Source organism: Solea solea, chromosome 12, assembly GCF_958295425.1.
Source record: "Solea solea chromosome 12, fSolSol10.1, whole genome shotgun sequence".
Taxonomy (NCBI): domain Eukaryota; kingdom Metazoa; phylum Chordata; class Actinopteri; order Pleuronectiformes; family Soleidae; genus Solea; species Solea solea.
The window spans coordinates 9,759,016-9,782,521 of NC_081145.1; the positions used below are offsets into that span (position 1 = coordinate 9,759,016).

Here is a 23,506-nt window from a genome sequence, read left to right on the forward strand (position 1 = left end):
TTCAGTGCTTTCCTGTTCCTCCTCTGATGATCAGAATGGGGATGACGACACACAACAAAGAGTCAGACATTCAACCAACCAGCAACCAGTATTTCTCTCCTCTGCTACAGTATTGCTTTAAGTTGTGAGTTTTTGCATCCAAATAAAGGTAGATTTTCATGAAATCAGTCTTGTGTATTCAGTGTCTCATTCTGGAGATGATTCATCTCATTGTAAAAAATTCTTCCTTGCACCACAGAGTGCAGTTAAACATTTGCACCACTAAGTGTCAGTGTGTACAACCTAATTGCACTTGCCGCCAGTAGCTATGTCGCCCTGCATTCATGTGCATTTCTCACCCACCGTGACAGCAGAGCAACAGAACAAAAGCTTTCAATCAAACAAAGAGAGCTGATGATACTGAAACCAAAAACCCAACACCCACTTGCTATAGCTGTTTAATTCAGAGGTTTGTCAGAATGTGATACAGGGATCATTCAGCATTGATATACACTATATATATATATATATATTGTGAAATATCTATTGCTCAATTTTATTTCGTTAGGTGTGCAGACTAATAGGCTTGCCTGGCATCCTCCTGGCATAACCCTGCTCGTTGTATAGTTTTAACCAATATGCTGGTTTCTTCTAAAGGCATAAAGTTTGGTGACCTCAGCTGTGTTCTATAAACTAACAGTAAATGTATTCATCAGTGCCACAATGTGTGCCTCAGGAAGCAACTACTTTCAAGAAATTATTCACCTTTTTTTCCCCCCAAGAAATATGATTGTCATGATTTTACATGTTTCCTGTTTTCAGCTGGTGGAATTTTAGGTTTTTAGCTGGACATATAAGTGCAGTTCAGTTAAAATGTCACGACTACGACTGTTACAGGGGTAAAAATGCTTTTATATGCTCAACTATGGGTGATTTGACAAAAAATTATATAATAAAAGCCTATACAAAGGTCTACATAATACAAATAATTTTACAATCGATGTAAGAATAAACACAAAAGATATAGACACACTGATTGACTTACATGTGAGAACATAAGACATCACAGACTAGTATGATGTAGAATCATAATGAGTTTTTTGTCACTTCTAAATACACAGCTAGCATACATGGAGGTGACGTTAAACAGAAAAAAACAAACAGAAAAACAAATACTTACAAATACCGCATTGAAAAATATATAAAGTGCTAATGATGTGAGAACAATAATTCATAGTTTGACATTTGGCAAGTGACAGGGATCACCACCAAATGTAAACACTCAACAGCAGATTGTTTTTGGCACACTTCCGGAGACAAACCAAGATATTATAATCTAGCCATTTGTGGTTACAGTTAATCAGTCTATTGGTTTCACTGATCATGCCTTTATTTATTTTGTTATAATTAATGAATTAATTAGTGACAATGAGTTAGTCAACTATTGTCAGTCAGTCAGTCATCATCTACCGCTTTATCCTCCACCAGAGGGTCGCGGGGGGTGCTGTGCCAATCTCAGCTACATCGGGCGATAGGCGGGGTACACCCTGGACAGTTCGCCAGTCCATCATTTACTTTTATTAATTATTTTTATTAATTATTTTTGATTAATTTAGTAACAACTTTGATCACATAGGTTTTTAAATAATACCAACAACATAGACCGATAGATTAATGCAACATACATGTAAAAAAGAATAAAATATGTAACGAAATATCAAAAACATATTAACAATCTATTAGAATAAATATTAAAATGTAAGGACATGCAGCACAGCTGCATTAAAAAATGCAACCAAACAAATGAATAAAAAGATCAAATTGTAAAAAGACATCATTATCATGAGCTCGCTGTTGTTACTGTTCATATTTCAGTTATTATGCCAAGCGTCGCTTTGCAGCCATTGGCTCATGAGCGCGTCTCCTTTAAAAAACACAAACTGTCCCTTTAATCGGGGACGGCTATATGGGACAAATCAGGGCGCTTACGTCACCCAGCCCCTGAGCCGTCATTGCTGATTGGCTGGAGGTGACGTCAACCTCGTTTTTTTTTCTCCATGCCGAACCATGACCTCATCGCTTTAGTTCATGAAAGTGCTAAAGTGCACCTCCTGTAACTGCTCCCCCCTCCACCACCACCATCTCCACCGCCCTCCTCCTCCTCCAGACACACTGTACTACCAGTTTAAACTTTTAACCTAGCCGAGCCAAGCTAACGTCTGTCCCCGCTGAAGTCAGCCGTGTGAGGGAGCTCCTGTTTGCTCACAGCCGCCGAGCGTTCTTGTCTCGTCGGTTACTGGCGCTGTCAACGTCCGTCAGCTGTACTGTCCTGTCCCCCCCTCCTTCCCTCCCGTCACAGCGCCAGGTAAACACCGGCCATGCCCCATGAAGCCCCATGAAGACACCGCCGCTTTCCCCTCACACATGGAGGCCAGTTGAATGACATTACAGCCGCGTGGAGCCGGAGGTGAGTGTGTATGAGGAGACATTTGCTTTAATATCAAGTGCGTTGCTACGCTATCCACAAAGCTAGCTTACGTTAGCAGCGGTTGCCCCCCTCCTCTTCCTCCTCCCCCCTCCCTCTCGTGCTCTCCTGCTGCAGCAGCGACTGTCAGCGCGCGCGCTCCCCTGCTTCAATGGTGCGCGCTCGTCTTATGGGAATTAAAACCCGTCCAGGCTGAAGTTATCGTTTCATTTATTTTTGCAAACGTCTCTGCATTTGTCGTCCATCCCGTTTTAAGGTATGTTTTAAAAAAAATGACGTGTATTGTCGTCTCGTTGCTGTGAGTAAAAATTGTCCACGCTGCTGTCTTTTATCATCAATGGAGACAGTTTCATTTTTGTCATGCGGGCATTTCCACGCGTCACAACAACACCGGGCAGGTTTCCCACTAAAACGACGAGCTGTGTCGAGCTTTTGTATCCAGTGATGTTAATGATTGAGCCGGTGTGAATGCAATGACCGCTGCTCTGTTCTTATGTCTCGGTCGGTTTATTATAATACGCTCTGAGCTTAGCCTCCATCATTGTTATTAACGTTATTGAACAGGCCACAGTGTCCCGTCTGTTTCTTTGTCATCATTGAGCATCCATTGTACACATTTTTGTTCACATAGCGGACATATTTATGATCTTGGTTGTCATATTATTATTATTGTTGTTGTTATTATTATTGCTGTTGTTATTATTGATCTCAGTGATCATTTGGTCATTGTTGGGACTGGGAGCCCCAGCTTGTTGTTATATGACCCCGCATCCTGCATCAGCCTCAGCGGGGGGAATATTGATCAGAGGACAGCACAACTGCTTAAGTTGTTTACAGTATGATTAAGCTTCTTCTCCACTGGGGACAACCAGGGATCGATTTTTTTTCAAAATTACACGATCACCACCACTCAAGTTGTGGTATTTATTTCCACGTACAGTGGAGGAATCATATGACCAGGAAAATGGTTAATTCACGATATTATCGCCACTATAAGCACTCATAATAAGTTGATTGTGGCGATTTTTCATGATCAGGAAGTCGTGGATGGATGAAATTGACTTGGAAATGCTGTTCACCAACATACAGTGAGTGATTTAGTTTGAAGTTCCATAAGGGGGAGCCTGGATCTTTAAAGTCATTCCAGGACCCCATGATTTATAATGAGTTTATTTTTAGGTAAGATTGTTACTTTTTGTAACCTTTTGATGATATGGGAACATTAGAGGTTTATCTATTTCATCTGTTTTCAATGAACACATTTTCAAGCTCAGGGGCGTGAAGGTTGATTAGGGACAGAGGGCCACACCAGTTTGCATTTAAGGGTCTAAAACAAAATGAAAGCAAAAATGTTCTTCTTGTCGCCATAATATCATGATTTGCAATTAGTCAGGTAAGAATAATCATTACGGTAAATATCCATGTTGTCCAGTGCCTTCTTTGGACCCCACTGTACCAGGCCTGTCACTGTACCAACCTTATTAGAGATGCACAATTACACCCTAACCCAATTATTCACATTCAACTGCTCACATATGGCAACCAAACATATATACATTGATAAACAGTTCAAAGAAACAGTTTAAATCTTGCAATACATGGTGGAGTGTGTAAAGATAGGATCACTTTCCTTTGTTTTGTTAAATCACTCTATAGCCTCTTGCCCACTAAAATGAGTGGATATACCTGGGATGTTTAAACCCCTGTGAAGCCGCTTAAAAAGGGGATAATCCCATTTCCATTGCCAGTGGTTAGTCTACACTTCCCCTCAATGATAATATTATCACGGTTACTGTTTTACTTCTGTCTCTTTCAATCAGTCGTAGAGAGGATCCGATTGATGTAATTAAAGATGCTGAGCGCTGTCCCAAGTTCTAAAGGGCAAGGATCACCAGATAGATAGATAGATAGAGTTCAGACACCAAATCGATTAGATTAATTGTCCATTAAATTTTTTTTCCTACCCAAATTGCAAAGAGCATTCCAATTCCAGTCTCCAAATTGCTTTTTAATTGTGTTTTTAATTTGGCTTCAGTCTCTACAGGCAAAAACAAGCAATTAACCAAAGTATTAATCTAGAACATTGGCCAAGAAAATGATGTGCAGATTAATCAGTGGTGAAAATAGTTGGAAGTAGGTTAGAACTTATTTATTCTAATATTGAGCAACTGGCGATGCTGTAGTTCAGAACCTTGTTGTGGCTGTGGAGAGACATACAGTGTGTAAGTGCAAGATGCAGAAAGATTGCAGAAAGATTCAGGCACTGACTCTGTGCTCCTGTGATGTGTTTGTGGTCTAAAAAGTATGGAGTTGAGAGACAACTTTATATTGTGGCCACAGGTGATGCAGAGTTACTGAATAACCTGGATGGTATTACATCAGTGTTGGTTGCCCTCTAGTTGTTCTCTTTGCCTGGGGGAAATGCATGTACAGTAGATCGAAGATTTCCTCTTTCCTCCTTAGTTATAATAGCATCACCTTCCTTTTTCGACACCTTGTATCATACCTCTTTCACTCTAAATAATTATATATTATTATTGAAGCTGCTAATTAGCTAACATATGAAAATGATTATAATAATCATGTTTTTATAGATATGGAGGCAGAGTAGACGTGAAGTCATGCTTAGTTTATATTTTGTCATTTTTTTGATTGGATATGATTTTGTATGACTTTGGCATACATCCCATCAAGATGATAAAAATATCCTGTAAAATTGACCAGTTAATCTGGTTCTTCTGCCTTCATCCAACAGTCAAGGTGTAACTACATTTTTCCACGTTTAATGAAGTGCCCAACCTTGTCTGTCTTTATCTCTGAGCATGTGTACAACTTAAGACTATCTTATAATTTGTAAGTTGAACAAACAGGACACTTCAGTGTAGGTCTGCAACGATTATTTATTATTAATTGTTTACTAAATGAAACGTCAACAATATGGATAATTGATTAATTGGTTTGATTGTTTTTTTAAGAATTAAAACAAGTTTTCTGATTTTTCAACTTCTTAAATGTCAATATTCCCTGGTTTATTTGGTCCATATAACAAATTAATCATTTAAACTGGATCATTTTAGTGAATGGACCAAACAAGTGTGAATTATTAATTATGAAAATGATCGTTAGTTGCAGCCCTACGTCAGTGTAGTCATACAGAATCTATTACACAAGGTGTGCACTGGTGTCACTTTGAATTTCCATCACTCTTTTTTCCTCATCCAGCTACAGCACCAATAGCATCCCATCATCCTCCTTGTGCCCCCTTGATCACCCCAACAGGGCTGTTTCCATGGCAACAGCAAAATCTGCTCCAGGCCTGGTTCACAACATATCTGTCTCTCTGCTTTTCTCTCCTCTCAGCTTGTTTTCCTCCGTGCAGCCAGAGTCAAGCTCCGGGCTGCTGCCTATTTTAGTTGGAGGAGCTTGTTTGTTTTTGCTCTGTATTGTTCCTCCCTGGATGCAAGATGGAGGAGGATAGATGGTTTTAGTTCAGGTTTATGATGCTTCTCTACATTGTCCATCATGTATTTCTTCTGCTTCTGCACACAAACGAGTCCACAGCATGAGGTGACCGCACTCATCATTGTCCGGCAGTGCAGAAAGATGCAGAGCACCAGTCTCTCCTCGCTATCACCACACATGTAAACCTGCACACTCCTCCCCTCCCCATCTCCGCTCACTGGAAAGAAAGAGAGTGATAGAGAGAGAAGGATTCAGAGAGAAAACGTGCAAGTGGCGGAGCAGTCGCCATTAGACTAAAGCCGAGCGAAAGAGTCAGACCTCTGGAAGCTGTGTTGTTAGCCACTCAGCTAAAGGGCACCACGCCGTATAAGGTATGGTATAACAGGTGATAGAGCAGGTCGTTATAATGTGGCAGGCACTGTTTGTGTTAGCAGAGCGCTGTCATTGCAACAAGGCTGAGTATTTCTGTAGGAGGGCTGCTGGGAAAAGTGAGGGAATGTCACTAAGATATTGAAGTTATATGTGTTACGTAGTCTTTATTTATTTAAACCATTATGTATTTGATTCAACCAAAATTTGTCACAAGCTTAGCTGTATCTGGTGCACACCCATGTCTTTACCGCATGCAGCAGCAGCACCAGCAGAAATTTAGCTGTGTTCTTAGTTCAGTTGTTCCTGTCTTGCTCGGCTTTCTTCCATGTTTCTGTGTCTCTGCCCTTGCATCAGGCAGGTTGCCAGGCAGGAACGGCATGTGTGCGTGTATATGTACGTATGGTATGTGCAGGTTTGTCCAGCAGCCTGCGTTGACTCAGTGTGACAGAAGGTGATTATTTTGAGCATCTGTAGGGTAAAGGTGCTGCTTTCACTGCAGCGTGTTTTTTCACATTTCATGCCACATCATGAAACAAGTTTATGAGAATGCAGGCAGTTTCCCTGTCACATGCCTCCTCCCTTTCTGTGTCTTCCTCTTGTACAAAGCATCATCCTCTTCTCTCATCTGTTTTCCTCCATGCTCCGTCTTCACAGTTGTTCCCTCCCTTACCTTAAACTGGCTGAGTTGCTAGGCTGGAGAAATCCTTGCTGAATAACATCTTTCAGCCTCCTCTCCTACCCTCTCCCTCCCTGCAATTCCTCCCTGTTGGTGGTGTCAGAACAGAGGTGAAAAACAGCACAGCTACCTGGACTTTTTCCCAACACACTAACTGCTTAGAGGTCACAGTTTCTCCACTTCTCCCACTGTCTGACTCGGATTTTCTCGCCCACCCTGTCATTACTGTTCTGGTGTGCAAAGTGTTTTTCTTGGTCTGCTGCATGTAGAATCTAATCTCCACATAAATGTCATGAAACATTATTTTCTCACTGTATTTTCATCGGGTATTATGCCATCTATTTTTTTTTATAACTCTCTCTGTTGTCCTTCTATGTCGTACTCTCCCTTTTCAACCGAGGTTTAAACCTCCGTTTATGCTTTGGGGTAAGTGAGAGGAGGCCCATTCATTTTTCATGACACCTTGTGCCCGTAGATGAATAAAACAACGCGACTGCATTCACATTGTGACCTTCTCACTTGTCGCATGACACCTGGTTGGCCAAGACTGTGGTTACCATCCTACACATTTTTTTTTTTTCCTTTTTCCATCCCCTGTATACTGTTCATGGTCCAGTGTAGCCCTTTTCACCCACACCTTTACACTCTCATTGATCTTTAACCCTCAAACAAGTGTTGTGTTTGTGTCTCATCTCATGTTAAATATACAAATGCTGTGGAGAACACGAGCACCTGGAAGATCACAGTTATTAGTGGTAATAGATGGGAGGAGGCAGTCCATCAGGTGTATAGACAGCTCGCTGCAACGCATACACATACACAGGATATCACACATAGGCCGTTTGCCTGTGTCCAGACCTGCTCTCTGAATTCCCCTGGCTTAATTTATCTCACGCCCTCAGTTTCCTGTTTCATGAGCTGCTGTGCAAGAGACCCTTGATCCACAACAACTAGCCTTCATACACACTATCAACACACATGCACATGCTGTCTTTTTATTATTATAATATATTAATGTCTAACTTCAGTCTACGGGTCACAGGTATGATGAATCCCAGTGGACTATCCATTTGGTCTTTAAATAACATTTCTATTCATGTTTACCTCTGTAGCTATTTTTGTGTTCTCAAATTCTACCAATTAAAGATAAGACAAATGCATAAAAATACAACCTGCACAAGCCTTTGATTTAGAGAACTGTGGTCCTAATCCATCAATGTCACATAGCAGCTGGGTCTGAATTGCTCTGTTCATGGCGCTGGCATGATTGGACTGAAGCTCAGGGCGAGAGGTGATCATGCCCTTGATGTCTGAAAACTGGCAGTTGTAGTGTTGAATATCACAGCTTGATGTACAGCTGTTAATCTAATAAACAAGCCATTGACTGTCACATAGATGACTGTAGTTTCAGCATTGGGACAGTTTTAATCTTCACATTTTCTTCTCTATTTCCTCTTCCTGCAGGCACCATGGATCTATCAGCGCCTGCTCCAGTGTTAACCCTCCTCCACTGACCTCACCTCCTTTCTTCCGTCCTTTCCCTCTTTCATCTGCCCCTCTTCCTCCTCAACCCAACCCCTCAATACCCCCACGTCTGTGAGCCAGGGTTACCACACAACCTCTGATACGTCATGGCAGGAGAGAAAGGGCCAACTAAGCGAAGCGCCATGGACATCAAGCGCCTGGCGAGCCTCATCCAGAGAGGAACAGGCCGCTTGCTGGTGATCGACAGTAGAACCTTTTCTGAGTACAATGCTTCACATGTGCAAGGTGCGATCAACGTCTGCTGCTCCAAGCTGGTGAAGAGGCGACTGCAGCAGGACAAGGTGTCTGTTACTGAGCTGCTGCAACCCAATGGCAAAGTGAAGGTAAGTTAAAGCTCAGCATAATATACAGGTGATGCTCTTTGATGTGCTAGGAAGTGATGCCCTGTTCATGGATTTATCTACTGTATTGTCTGGCAGGATTGAGAGAGTGCATGTGGCTGGAGCTTCAGAGTTTTGCACTCCAACCACTGTGTTCAAGGGAAAGATACAATTTGACTTACATCAGTGCCAAGCTGAATTTGGGATTTAGAGAAACCTAGCATGTCCTCATGTAAATGAGGGTGGAAAACTGGGGTATTTATAGAATGAGTTAGCATAACGTGGCTTGTTTTAGCAGAATCAGCATAGGAGCACAAAATATGGAAACAGAGGTGACTGCTTTTGACAAAATACCTTGCTTCTAAGGTTATTATATATTTTTTTTTATAAAGTCTAAAATCATATCCTTATCTGGATCAGCACCAAAATCTATTAATTTCTTCCTTGAAACATAGCCTACGTCTTCAGAAAACTTAATCCAAATCCTTCTTTAAGTTGTTGAAATATGCTTAGAACGTTGCCAAAAACATTGTCGGTGGTAACAAATGAACAAAGTGACACTCAGGAGTTTGTTGTGCATTTTAGATTGTAAAGTTTCAGATGCCAACACCCCAGTCAGCAGGTGCGTGCTGCTGCCCTCTAACATCTCCATCTGTCTGTGAGCATTTCCAACAGCCTGATGCATGCACCACTAGGGGTGGGTCAAAATATCGATTTGGTGATATATCGCCAACCTTCCTTGTGCAATACTATAATCGATATGCCATGGCAAATATCAATATTTTAAATAACAAATGAAGGCGCTCTAAAGTAAACAGTCCCTTGCAGTTTTACTGTGGTCGCGCCACTACTGGTGATATATCACTATATGATTGTCTTGCAATATATTGATCATCACAGATTCCTTGTATCGTGATATTATTGGTATCTTGGACCATGTTTTGCGTACCCTGTGATTCCCACCCCTACGCACCACTGTGGTTCTGAATTGAGCTTCTCCGGCCCCTTCCTGCAACACATCAGTGGGTGCTATATTTGGCGGGCAGGCCAGCTTACTGTAGGTTTGTTGCTTATCAGTGGCCCTGAAATTGGATCCTGTCATTTTCCATGACTTCTCCTCTGAATATGACAGCCTTTTTTCCACGGCTTGTCCACCTGTGGTATGCTGACTCCTGTATTTTTAGTCACTGTGTGAAACTGAAGGAACTCTGAGAAGAGAAACCCAAGTGCAGGGTGTGCATGGGGGGTTTGAGACCGTGTATGAGATGTGTTTTGTGCCCTCATGTAGTTTGTGTGTGCACAAGATATCACCCAACATTTTCACATGACTGGACGAACACGGCAGCAACAGAACTGCAGTGTTTTCCTCCTCCTGGCTGCACACATTCACCAAATTATTTTTAGGCATTTGGTTTATGTTGAACCTTTAACCACGGCACACCCAGTGCAATAAAAATCTGTTGATGACACACACTAGTTGATGACACACAGCAGGTGAAATCTTTTTCATAGGTGTGACACTGTGGGTTTGAATGGCGGTCTATGTAATGCTACAGATTTTTGTTTTTGTTGTTTACTTCCTGGTTGCCAGGAGCGGGTTGGAGCATCCGACATGACAGTGAGTTATTACCTGCTGTATAGCTACTGTATCAGTCCCAGAGTAGTAGCTGAAATACTGACTCTCTCTTTCCATCTGGTTCACAGCGAGAGAACTTTAATCACACAAAAACACGCCTTGTCCGTCAAATGGCCAATAAATGTATATTATTGCTGTAGATTATTGCTTTGCCACTGCTGTTGGATTACGGTTAATAGATGGAGGAGACTGACATTTTCCACATGGTCAGATGGTAAAATGGATGAGAACTGTGGATTTTTGTTAGTTTCTCAAGTCAAATGACCTCAAGTGCAGCTAATAGCGTCTGTATAATTGGTATAATGGCTGAAAGTCACCATGCATCTGCTGTTTCTCATAGACTCTGTTATTACAATTAGTTTTAATACACCTTTATTGCAGGGGCTTCTGGCTGTCAAACCCACATGGCATTATTCTCACACAGAACTTACCACTATTAGCTGGTGTAAAAACCTTGTGTCAGAGGATTCTGAGTTACATTTACCTGGATACAAAAGAAGCTGCCAAGGCCCTGTTGAAAATGTGAGTCACCTCAACCAGTACATCCAGTTCAGCATAAAAATGGTTTTACGATGGGCTCTGATGATGCATGAACTACTGTTGACTGCTGACAGATTTAGACAAGGAAAAACGCATCAAGAGAAATCCTGGAGTTTGAATAAAAAGATGTTTCAAGAGTTTCATTATTACAGTCAATACTGTAAACGTGAGTGTGTCTCTGTGCTGAGTCTGCCGGGTTCCTCTCTGTGTGGAGGCCCTGTGGTTGGCAGATCTCACACTGTGGCACCCTGTGGAGACATGCTTCCTCCTGATTTCTCTCACTTTCAGTCTCATGACAGCTCACTCTTCCTTTACCATTTATTCTTTTTTTTTGTACTCTCCTTTTCCTCTGTGCGCCTGGTGTTGCCCTGTGGCAGCCTTGTTATTATCCATTTCCCACCCCCAGTAAAGAGGATAAGGCCTGCGATTAATGCTAGGCTGGATAAAGCTGGAACGAGCTGGGTGAGAGGGGAGGGCCCAACGGACTCAGACTCTTTTGTTATTGGCTAAGCATGACATCATCCCTTTTGTGTGGCCACTGGCAGGCTGCAGGCTAGGCACGTGCAGACAGGCTGTGTGGTGTTAAAGCCCGCTCCTAGCTAACCCCTTAGACACACACACATGCACGGACACACACACACACCACATCGTCTCTACCCCCCACATGGCTGTGAGCATCGCCAGGATCTGTCTCAGTCAGCCAAGACAGCAAAGGACACCATTGTGGCTCTTTGTTGGGGAAGTGAATGCAGGAAGTAGGAGAGCAGTTCTGTGGGTATTCATGGATGGGCTGCTGCCTCCCACCTCATATCTCATTGAACACTAATAGCCTGCATCCCCCAAGGTGCTGCACTCACCCTCTTTCATAGAAGTGTCAGTTAACTCAGCTGAATGAACATCCATGACCAGCACCAAAGCCATCAATGTGGTGCCCTTTTTTCTTCTCCCTTTCACATTACATCTCTCCATAACCTCTTTATTAATGCTGTCTACTCATATAGGTCAGTCAGAGACAGCTGGGTACAATGGGTTGGGTGGTAGTGGACCTCTGATGGTAAATGGATGGTGCAGGCTTAGTTGGCCTTCCTCATGCCTTTTCTGACAGGCAGCAGTGCAGGTGGCTGTTTTCTTGGTTTAAGCCTGGCTAATCCCTGCTGCTGTGATGGGGACAGTCTGCCAGGCAGGCCTGACAGATGGACCAGAGGTTTTCACTACAAGCAGTCAGTCTGGGGAAGCACCCTAGATCCTGCCTCCAGACTTGGAGTCCAGACCTCGGCTGAATGGAGACCCCGAGTAGTAGAGTGAAAAGACCAGACTACTCGGAGGATACAATTAGAGCCAGAAGTTTGGCCCTGATGTAGCTAGCTTTTTTATGTTAACCCAGAAATTCACCGGATGGCCATACTGACCCAAATAAATGGATTTGGCCTCATCCAGAGGTGACCTATCTCTTGTGTTTTCACTCGGCGTCCTTTTTAAGTTTAGTGATTCTGCAAACTGGCTACAAAAACTGTTAAGCACACAGTACACAGAGCCAACATTAAATAAATCAATGTAGTGGTGAAATAAGTAGTCAATAAATCAATATGCTGACTGACAGAAAACGGATGTACCGAACAAAACTACCATGTAAACAAAAGCATTTGTAAAAAATAAAATAAAAAGCAGTCAGTCAGCAGTTTATAGCTATAGTGTGTTAAATTTAATAATTTTTGTTGTTGATATTATTCTGCCTTTGTTTGGTCTCTGTGAACAGAAATTATGTAACATTGTTTTGTGCTGCATCCTCCTTTTGACAAGCTCTGTCAAGCAATACTATCAGACATGGTTAATATAAAATGGTCCAGCAAAAGCCTTAACAACAAAAGCAAACATGAAACATTAAGAATATGCAAATACACATAAATGTAAAGCAATTTGTGTTTCTTGCTAGACCCGAGGCTTTGCAATACCTCTTGGTTCTGAGAAATCCGGGTCGGCAGCCCTGATCTTGCAAGGCTGGTTTTCTGCTGAAAGACAGTAGGGGTAGAGGATACAGCCCCAATCTCCCTGCAACAAACCATCAGAAAGACTCCGAAGCTGTTAAATTGGGGTAACAATCCTGGATAGTTCCGCTTTAAACGTTACACACTACAGGTTTAATGGATAATAGGTCACTTAATAGTTGCATCAAGCTCTGTAGTGTCCCGCCTGTGTGATAGAAGTAGTACTTAGTCATTTAGTTTGTCATGCATTGGTACAGTAAGGTATTCCACCAGTAATTATTCTCTAGTTAGGCTTAAAGTGTGATAAATTAGTCACGATAATGAGCAGTTAAAGCCTAGTGTTGTGTGGTGGTAACGGCTACCAGAAAGACGATAGATGATGGGTCATAGATTAAGATGGATCTATGATCTTGTCTGCGATCTTGGTAGGAATAGATAAGTCTCCCGCTGCACAGCACAGGTTTGGTTGATGACACACCCTATGAAGGGGGTTTTCTGTAACAATGATGTACATGATGGGAAATTTGTGGAGTGTTGACATGAATTACAAAATGACATTGCCTGATATTTAAGTGTCAGATTTAGGGTAAAGACACACCTTGGTGGAAAACGTTTGAAAAGCTATACACGGTTTTTATTAGTCCATTGTTGTGAATGCAGAAGTTTCCAGTAATTGCGTTACACTATTTCAAAATGAAGGGCAGCACGTGGGTGTTTCCTGGTCATCTGCCTTGACAGTAGCAGCCAAGCTGGGAACTCTGTGACTCACATGGATTGTTTGCGAGATTACCCTGAGGGCCAAACTTTGGGAATTTTTTGTGTTTCATTCATATTTTTCCTTTTGCCGAGTACAAACAAAGTCAGAGTAGCTGGTGGGGATTTGTTTCTGCAGAGCAGGATATGTCCTGTGTTTGGTTTAATGAGGTCATGGCATGAATCATTGTTTGCTTTAAAGATCCTTCTGTTTGATACAGACACACACTCATATTCTGTGTATACTTCTAGACATAACCCATACTGCAGTCTGGAGTGGGAGTAGCATGTATGTCAAGTATTTTCAAGAGGAAAACCCTAACCCCAAGATGAATGATTTACAAATAAAACCAATGTTGATTTTCATTTTATAAATAGTGAGGAGGATGCTATAACCGGCTCTACAGCATACATGTGCTCTTACTATGCAACAGTTTAGTTCATGTGCGTTTGATGAGGACAGACAAAACTGCACAGTATACAAGTATAGGCATTACTTGCTTCCAGATTTGAATGTGTAACCTATGAGGGCCCTGGTGTGTAAATATGCGTGTCAAAGGTCCTCTGCCAGTCAGGGGTGAAAGGGAGTGACCAGATCAGGTGACCGCATCTCTGAAATGATCAGTGATGACACGCACCAAGGCATCGGGGACTTTCACCACCATGTCACATCTTCACGTCCTTGTCTTAAACCCCCCCAAACACACGGCTGTGATACTGTTCTTTCTGCTGATGGTCTTCATTCCTTAACTTGCAAACTTCATCTAAGTCCTCTACGTATGGCTAAACCTGTAACCTAACGCTAAACCCTATTTCGTATTTGGTGAGTACAGGAACTTCATGACATACATCGCACCTACTGAAGTATGCATGGAAGTGGCAGCTGTCAGTGGCAGTCAGTGACATCATCTGTCCCTGAGGTGGTGTCTTTACAGTGGAGAGTCATACTTGTCACACTCTATGTGTGTTCACCGGAGAGGAGAGGTCACTGCCGTGTTGCAGCAGGTCCTCTGTGAGAATGTTATGTACTGTATGTTGTAAACACTGCTCTCCTGTGTTTACTCTCAGGCTCGGTGCAGCTTTATATTCTCATTCTGAGCTGAAAACACTTTTTGTACTATGCTTGACTTCGTTTTATTGTGGGAAATCCCAGAGAGGACACTGTGAGAGGACCATGACTGTGCTTCATGATTGTGGGTGAATGTGTGTGTAAGTGTGTGAGTGCTGATATTGTGTCAAAGTACAGTTTACGCATAAACAAACACTCTGTCCCGCTCAGCACATGACCTCGTCACTGGTCAGTAGCACTGCTGAGGTCAGAGAAATCCTTGGTTTACCCTGTTTTACCCTATGAGTGCTAGTGTGCTACCACACATCCACAGATGCCCTTTTTGTTGTGGACCAGGACTATTTGAGTATTTAGACTCATCAACATTTTGATTCAGTACAGTATGGTATGCAATTATGCGCATTTTTCATACCAAAATAACCTCTCCATACATTACAGTTTTTGGCACACTTCTTAGGGTACCATGCACAGTGGTAAGGCTCCTAAAGGGTTGAACTAGACACTCTGCAGTCCTCGATTTGTTGACAGAGAATCATTACTTCCGTGTGACAGCAGGGAGAAACAGCAGTGTTTTCCCCTTCAGCCTGCAGCCTTCTCTGCAGCAAAGTTTGTCTTGCGATAAACATCCACATGCCCAGAAGAAACAACAGGAAATGCTGCATGTTCTCCGTTGTTGTTGCCCTTTGTTTACTGTTGCGTTGTACATCTTTGAGGAATTTATTGGCAACATACGTTGTGTGGCACTGGTATAATTTCACACTATTTAAATAGCTGGTGCACATTACGTAAATAGCTACATAATGTACATATCTTGGCCGCACACACCACGCAGTGGAAACACAAGTCAGAGTGCTCCATTCCAAACCACACCATGATGAGCTGAGCTCTACTGTGCTGTTTGGTGGGAACGAGGCTAGTAAGGCCAAGTTTTGACTTGCAGATGTTGCATGAAGTTAGTTAGGGAGATGGAGAGATCTCTTGTGCAATATCTTCTTTGTTTAAAATAGCAGTACTGTCCCTCCTTGCATTCTCCTCCCTTCTATCCCCTTCTCTAAAGCTGATCTTCCCTCTTTGTGAATCTACCTCTTGATCCTAGTTCTTCCTCTCCTCACTCTCTTCTCCCTTCATGTTTCTCTCCATTGACTCTCCATTCTCTCTCCCATCTCTCTCTCTTTCTTTCTGCTAGGGGCATGCCTTGTTAACCTGCAATGTGCATGCGTCAGAGCACCTGGACCAGTACAGTAGTAACAGTGGTGATGCTGTAGCACTGCAGAGGGATGGCAGCCTTCTGCTGCTCTGCTCCTCTGCTGCTGCTGCTGCTCAGCCATTTTTAATAATCAGCTGATTACTGATTTAATTAATTGACATATTATTATGTATCTGTCTTTACACATTTGTGTTCTAAGATACTTGATAATTGCTGCTAGATGATTTTCCCGGCAAAAGTTAGGGGAAAATATTATATTTGTCATATTGTGTATATGCAGATTGAAGATACAGTGTTAGGTTAAGCAATTATGTGTATCATTTGTTGATGTGAAACTATTATATTTTCTCAAATGCAGGGAAATAAGAAGCTTTTCCAAAGATCGACGTCCCCACAGAAAAGAAACATATCGGTCATCCTCTAAAAAAAATCTCTTCAGCTCACATGTTTGAATTTTGTGAAATAAGCTAAAACACTATAAATTAATCTCTAGGTTCATAATGGATTGCGTGAACCATAGTGATGGAATAGTACTTTAATTGAGTTAAATGTATTCTTTTCAGCTGGATTTTACTGTAATTTAACATCAGCATCACATCATAAAACCCCTATACACGTAACTTCAATACTCGTCACGATGTACAGAGAGACAATAATTCATAGTTTCACATACACTGCACATAACATGTAACTTTTTAAATTGCTCAGCAGGCATAAATGACTCATTGTCTTGCAGAACCTGAACACATCACCCACTGTTTCTCCGACAGTGAGTAACTGACTGATTAACTCTTCTATTTTTACTGCAGCACTCTTTTTTTTTTTTTTTCCTGTCTACACTCCAGAAGTGAAACTTACTGCACTGTGCAGCTGATGGATACGACACAAGGGTGTGTTCTGTGTGGTGTGTCCATTTGTACGTGCAGTCTTTAATCCTCGCACTCGGACATCGAGCTCCCAAATTAGTTCTGATCCCATTAGGATTATTGGCCAAAATTATCCAGGGTCAGTAAAGATGGAGGGTGTGGAGGATTTAAAAACAAAGGAGACATGAAGATGAAAAAGGAATCACTGGGATAGGCATGTAAAGTAAGAAAACATGAGGTAAACATTTAGTGTATTTAACACTGACTTAGATACCTACACACAGGTTACACATTTTAAAACGCAGTATTTTTTTTCAAAACACCATATATTTTAATGTGATTTAAACATTTAAATAATCATTTGGAGTACTTTGTTTTATCTATAAATGTGTAAATTACCACAGCTATAAAATTAAAATGGACATTGAAGGTGCTTGAATTAGAACCTTGATTTGATGGAGGGGTGATATTCAACAAAGGACCCCTGTTAATAACAAAATATTAGTGGTGACCCCTTTTTAAGTGTTTCCATGACAAACATTTGATCCATGATGCTGCAGATCAGAATTGTTGCCTCTTCTTTTCATGCTGCCATGTCAGTTATAGTGTTTGACACAGGTCAGTACTGCTAATCTGGGTTTCATTGGATCAGATCGAACCAGACTTCCGAGACTAACATTGTCTGAATCACCTGCATGGCTGTCTGCCAAGATGCTTCATTACACCTGCTCTTTAAGCACAAGCATAATCAGGCACACTCATTGTACACCGTGTCTCTTGGTATACCATGTGCTATCGTCCCTGTGTTCTGCTCAACATACAGAGCATGGAAAAAGGGCTTGGAGTGCAGTTTTGCCTTGAAGCTAAATAGTTGTTCCATGGCACATTGCAGATGAGCATGGATTTTGAGGTAAACAAAGACATTTTCTCATCTACTATTTCCCTTCAGCACCTGCCTCTCATCCCCCTGCAGGTTTTTCTTTTTTCCTTTTTTTCCCTTCTCATCCCTCTTGCATCTCGTCTCCATCTTTCCCTGCCCCTCTGCTCCACTACCCCCACCCTCTCTTCCCATTCCTCCCTCCCTATCGCTTGCCTTCCATCCTCCTCCCCCTCTCCTCTCCTGTCCAGTGGCGGTTCAATGATGCAGTGATTCATAGCTGCAGTAGGCGCTGCCTGATGGTCATGTGACCAAAGCCTGCCTGACAACATGGCGAACAACACACACGAGCCCACTTGGCGTGTTTGCGTGTGCACCATCACATCCTCACACTCTCTTGCAAACACACACACACACACACACACACACACACACACAATGCACTGGCGCATGCTCATATCTTCTCATCCATCTCACAATCTGACATGTACGACATCATGCTCATGCGTTGATGGATACCAACTCCCATACAGTGTAGCCAGCCTTGATTTGATTGTTGCCTACTATTACAACAAACTGGCTTCTTTGCTGTATCCGTATAGCATAAACTGAAGTCACAGTTGCATGGTGCGACACACAGTGCTCATGCATTATTCATAATTCTATCCTCTAAACTTACTCTAGTTCCTCGTGCGCACTGTTACAGTCACTGACGTTGACAGAGCCAGTGTTTATCCTCAAAACTCTCAGTGTTCTGTTGCTAAGTTTGTCTTCTCTTCCTTGTTACGACTTCCTGGCCTCATGTAGATAAGAGAAAAAATATGAAAATATGTTCAGCTTCTCTGGTCCAAAAAGGAAATAATTTGAACTGGATGCATCACACTGATCTTAAGCTTCGAGTTTTTAGAATTGTGTGCATAGTTTGTTCTGTGTGCATAAAATGAGAAAACCCCTATTTAACTCTGTCTTCCTCATTGTTGCTAAAAGTGTGACATTTTCCACTGTGCTATTATTGACTAATTACACAAGTATGTTCTCTTCCTTGTACAGGTGGAGCTGGGAAGGAAGCAGGAAGTGGTGGTTTATGACCAGAGTTCCAAAGAAGCGGTGCATCTATCCAAAGATGGCTTTGTGCACATTCTCATGGGAAAGTTGGAGAGCACCTTCCACAAAGTGTCCCTGCTCACCGGTATGTTTCAGTCCATATCAGCTTTGTTGTCCTCAAGGGGGGGTTTGTTATGAAGTTAACTGTACAAGCGCAATAAAAACAGATACAACTCTAAATGAACGAGGACATAGGACCGAAAGATACACACAACACAACCAAACTTTGAAACTCAAAACAGTGATTGAACATGGAGCAAAGGAAGTTGATGTGAGAGTGTGTGCAGCACGGGTGTGAATGTGGCGAGCTGATGCTCCTCTTATTTTCCTTTTCTTTTTTTTACACCCTTTTTTATCCTTTATTGAACCACAGGAATGAGTGTATCACCCCATGCCAGTGCTGATTTGCTGGAGGACTTCTTTGTCATGGCACAGTTTGGTCAGCAGATGTCACCAGCGAGCTCAACAAAGTCACTTGAGATCACAAAGCTTTCGTCTTGTTGTCACAGTATACTCTTTTAGTTTTTAGCTGGCTGTAGACAGACTTTCACTGCCTCACAGGTATAGTGATGGAGACAGGGAGAAGTATAAAATCATGCTGCCTGAATACAAAGCCTGTCTGACAACTCTTTGATGTTTAAGCTTCCCTGGAGTCTTTCTCGTATGCAGCATCATGAAAGAAAGCTGAGGCTTAACTTCAATCCTCTGCCCTTATTTACCACACTTATTATCCTGTCATAGTGTCCACTAAGCGCACTAAGACTTATAGTTGAGCCCCATCAAGACTGTTAATAGCCTTGTTGAGTTAATAACGTGTCGACTGTGGCGATTTCGGGAATGACATTACACACACATTCACCAGCAGAGGCTTATGAATACATCCCAAAAGTGTCAGTGCAGAAAGGAGAGCATAATCTGCTGCAGTCGGATTGGATATAAGATGACAGTGAGGTGTGCTGCTCGGGCAAATCCGCGCTCTCCTCTCTGCGTCCCCACATCGTCACATTCTTCTTCTCCATCTCTCAGCTCTTTCACTCCACTGGGGGATTAGCACTTTTTCATGAGTCATTCATAGATGCTCAGGATTGCCTCAAAGTACCCAGGCTCCGCAATTAGTTGCCGTCACAGAGAGGATCTGAACACATGTTCATGCTCTGGCACACCCACACATACTGTATGCACACACAGGCATGTCACACATACATTCTCATTGTCTGCAAAATCCCCCCCCCCCCCAGCCTTGCTTTTTTTGATCATTTATCTTTATCATACCCTTCTTAGTGAAAGACCCTTTGTCAGCGATTACCTCGTTTCCCTCTTTATCAGTCTCCTCCACTTGCTCCCGCTACATTTGTGAAGAAAAAAAGAGGAGTCTTTTTTTTTTCCTTCCATTTCTGTCCCCGCTTTTCTGCTGTTTCCACGACAACAGTGGCAGAGAATATTCCCCAGAAGGTGTCAGCCAATGGCATTGGCTGTTGTTTGGGTTGTTGTATTATTAGGGTCAGTGGAGCTAGCAGCCAGAGTCTGTACATAGCTGATACTTTACCGCATGCAGTTGGACGGCATAGCATGTGCATGTTTGCATGCATGCATTCGGACATCATAACATCAAGTGGATTAGTGCTGCAGTATCTGTGTGTGAGTCAAAGGATGCTGCAGCATTTTTATAAGAGAGAAGCAGCAGCATTGGCAGAAATTTCAGTTGCATCTCAAATAAATTTGTATTAATAGGACAGACAAGACAAATCATTGTCCAAAGAGAGGAAATACTACCAGTGAGGCAAGTCTGAGTTGTGACGACAGGTGACTAGAAAAGTGTTGTTCTGTAGCACAAGAGTAAAGCATGACACTTCTGGATTTCCTTCATTGAAAACGTTTTCTCTCTCATGTTTTGTCTGGATTCAGGTGATAGACTTATGTGCCTTTCCTTTTTCAAACAGCCTTTAATTAAGGTTCACTGCTGCAATGTCTGGACATTCTGGATTCTTTCTTTTTTTGAGGTGTCATAATTTTAAATATTTTTGGGTTTTAGACTATTATTTGAGCAACGCAACGATATAATCCAGATACTATATGTATTGGTAAGTGTCACTGTTTTTTCACCATGTCCATTTTCCCTTTGGTTTTCATTGCCTTCCCCTGCATTTCTGACCTAAATTGGCTCTTAAGCATTCTTCATGTTTCACAAGGCATAAAATTGCAAACAATAATCCCCCCCCTATCTCTCTTATCTCTTTCCTTATCTTCTCTTACCTTCATCCTCTGCTCCCCCCTCCCCTTCCACTACCACCCTCTTTTCCACCTCTCCTCCCACGGCCTCTTCTGAGCCTCTGATTTATGGTGCTAATAATTCCTGCAATGACTTCATATCTGTCTGATGACTTATTTTCATCCTCGCGCATACGGACCACACACACATGTGCGTGCTGCACGCACACACTCACACACAGTACACACAGCAACATTACTACAAATCAAGTGGGGATAAAATGGGAGGAAAGGAACGGAGGGAGGGTCAGATAGAGAGGAGAGAAGAAAAGAATCCATAAATGGGATGCACACTTAGAATGAGAGAATAATTACTCTGTCTTTTTACTTTTTCTGAGACTTGCCCAGAGTTGTGTGCATAGTCTTGCAGATGCACACATTTCTAACGTGGGTTTATATTTCTCGGGTTTTAAAGCTGCCTTAAACCACGGACAAATAATTGATCCATTCACTGATTATCAATACCTCAGACTCCGAGAGCACAATACTTCCTACATGTAGATGATGTCATAGAGCGAGCAGTGTCCCAATAGTGCCATTGTGTTTGTGAATGAGACAAATAATCCTGGTAGCGAATGACTCTCCCTCTATGTCTAGTTTCAGCTATATATTCACTCCGGATATGGAAGCGGACGCTACTTGAATAAATGCATGTGAATGTGTGGATTATGCATGTATGCTTGTATACATGTATTGTTTCTTGTTGAAAGTGTGTGTGAGAGAGAGAGAAATATGCCTCTCAGAGGATTGTTGTTGTTGTTTTTTTGTTTTTTTTAAACCACAGCAATGATCTCACTGAGTTGGAGCTCAGGCTGATGTGTCTTGCCTTTTTCAGACGTTTTGCGTGTGTGTTTGTCTCTTTCTCTCTCCCCCTCTCTCTCTTTCTGTGTGTGTGTGTGTGTGTGTGTTTAGTAGAGGAGGAAAACATGGCTCGGTCGGAGCCAGCTGCCTCCCCAGTGGGTCTAAAGTTTGCGTGTTTCCCACCAATCTGCAGCACACAGCCAAACCAAAGACAGCACTCTCTGTTTACGTGCAGCTAGGTGGCATGTTAGCTGGTGCCAACTGTGTAGTTTTGTCATGCATCGCTTCGGTTCTCTCATTGTTGTGGAGATAGTTTTGACAAAATATGAAGGATAAAAATAGTGGGGGAAAAAAGGGCGAGAGGCGGTGATGATGAGTGTAAAAGGATCTCATGACCTGAATATGAAGAGAGAGTTGCATAATAGTTTCAATTGGATGGGAGGTGGGGATAAAAATAATAGTGTTTATTCATAGCTCACGCATTTTGTCGAAATACAGTGAAACATAACGTTTTAAAATCAGGAAAGTAAACAAATGGGGAAAAAGTATAAAGTGCTTGCAAGAAAGTGTATGCTTTCAGAGTTCGTCGAACTCCTAATCTTTTCCTAGCTCCATCTGTCAGTACTTGTTTACAGGATTACTGAAGCATTACACCAGTAGGTCAAAATGGAAAAAAAGGAACAAATGAGGAAATGAGTGATATGAGGGATGAAAGCATGGAGGGCAACACATACAGATCATTTGAACCCAAGTTACAGAAAAGCTTTTATAATTTGTGTTCATTATGTTCAAATTTATCTCATTGTGAGTGAAATAAAAATTATATTTGGATTTTCAATTTATTATTTATAGACCTATTGATTAATCAGTTGATAACAAGAAATCTTTAAAAATCATTAAAATAAAAAAATAATGCAGTTGTTTTCTCAAACATGCACCTTTGGATATCATTTTATATACACTTTAAATTGAAGGTAAATTGTATTATTTTGTTATAATATTTGGATTAAAATAACGATGATCAACTGTTATTCCACACAACTTGACTTGTGTGTGGAATGTAAGTGGGACACATTTTTATTTTCGCAGGTTAGCATGCTCCCGCTCTCAACTGAAGAGTGAACATTCTAACTCATCAGCTCGGTCCTAAGCACACAGGACGAGACATGACGATGACACACTGATGACAGCTATTAGGAGATGAAAGGTGCCTCCTTCACATTTAATTTTACTCGTGCTCGCTTTCTCACAAGTACACACACACACACACACACTGGAGCTGCAGTGTTCCCCCGGGCTTTGATTAGGGTTAGGGTGTGACTGTTCCGACAGAAGGACAAAGGTCAATCCAGTTATGTGCAATTCTGTACTACAGCTCATATGTGTGTGTGTGTGCATTTGTTACCTCTGGACGACCTTTTTGGGCATAAACGCTGACCTTGTCAGGACCAATAGTTGAACGTCATGGAACTAGTGTTTACAATTTGAATTGTGGTTAGGTTAAGATTAGGGTTAGGCATTAACTGGTTATGGTTAAGGGTAGGGGAAAAGCTTTGTTTAG

General features: G+C 41.9%; 1 protein-coding gene across 3 annotated transcripts in view; it reads left to right on the forward strand.

Moving 5' to 3' along the window:
• The first annotated feature begins 2,221 nt into the window (after positions 1 to 2,221).
• dusp8a (dual specificity phosphatase 8a) overlaps positions 2,222 to 23,506 on the forward strand; it is a 44,434-nt gene continuing 23,149 nt past the window's right edge. The window contains exons 1-3 of one of the 3 annotated variants that reach the window (XM_058646328.1): positions 2,222 to 2,446; positions 8,439 to 8,842; positions 18,823 to 18,961. In XM_058646328.1, the coding sequence (XP_058502311.1) occupies positions 8,606 to 8,842; positions 18,823 to 18,961 (376 nt within the window). In that variant the 5' untranslated portion in view covers positions 2,222 to 2,446; positions 8,439 to 8,605. Of the gene's footprint in view, positions 2,447 to 2,599; positions 2,721 to 6,238; positions 6,298 to 8,438; positions 8,843 to 18,822; positions 18,962 to 23,506 lie in introns of those variants that run through there. The other 2 variants (XM_058646329.1, XM_058646330.1) reach the window with 2 other exon arrangements.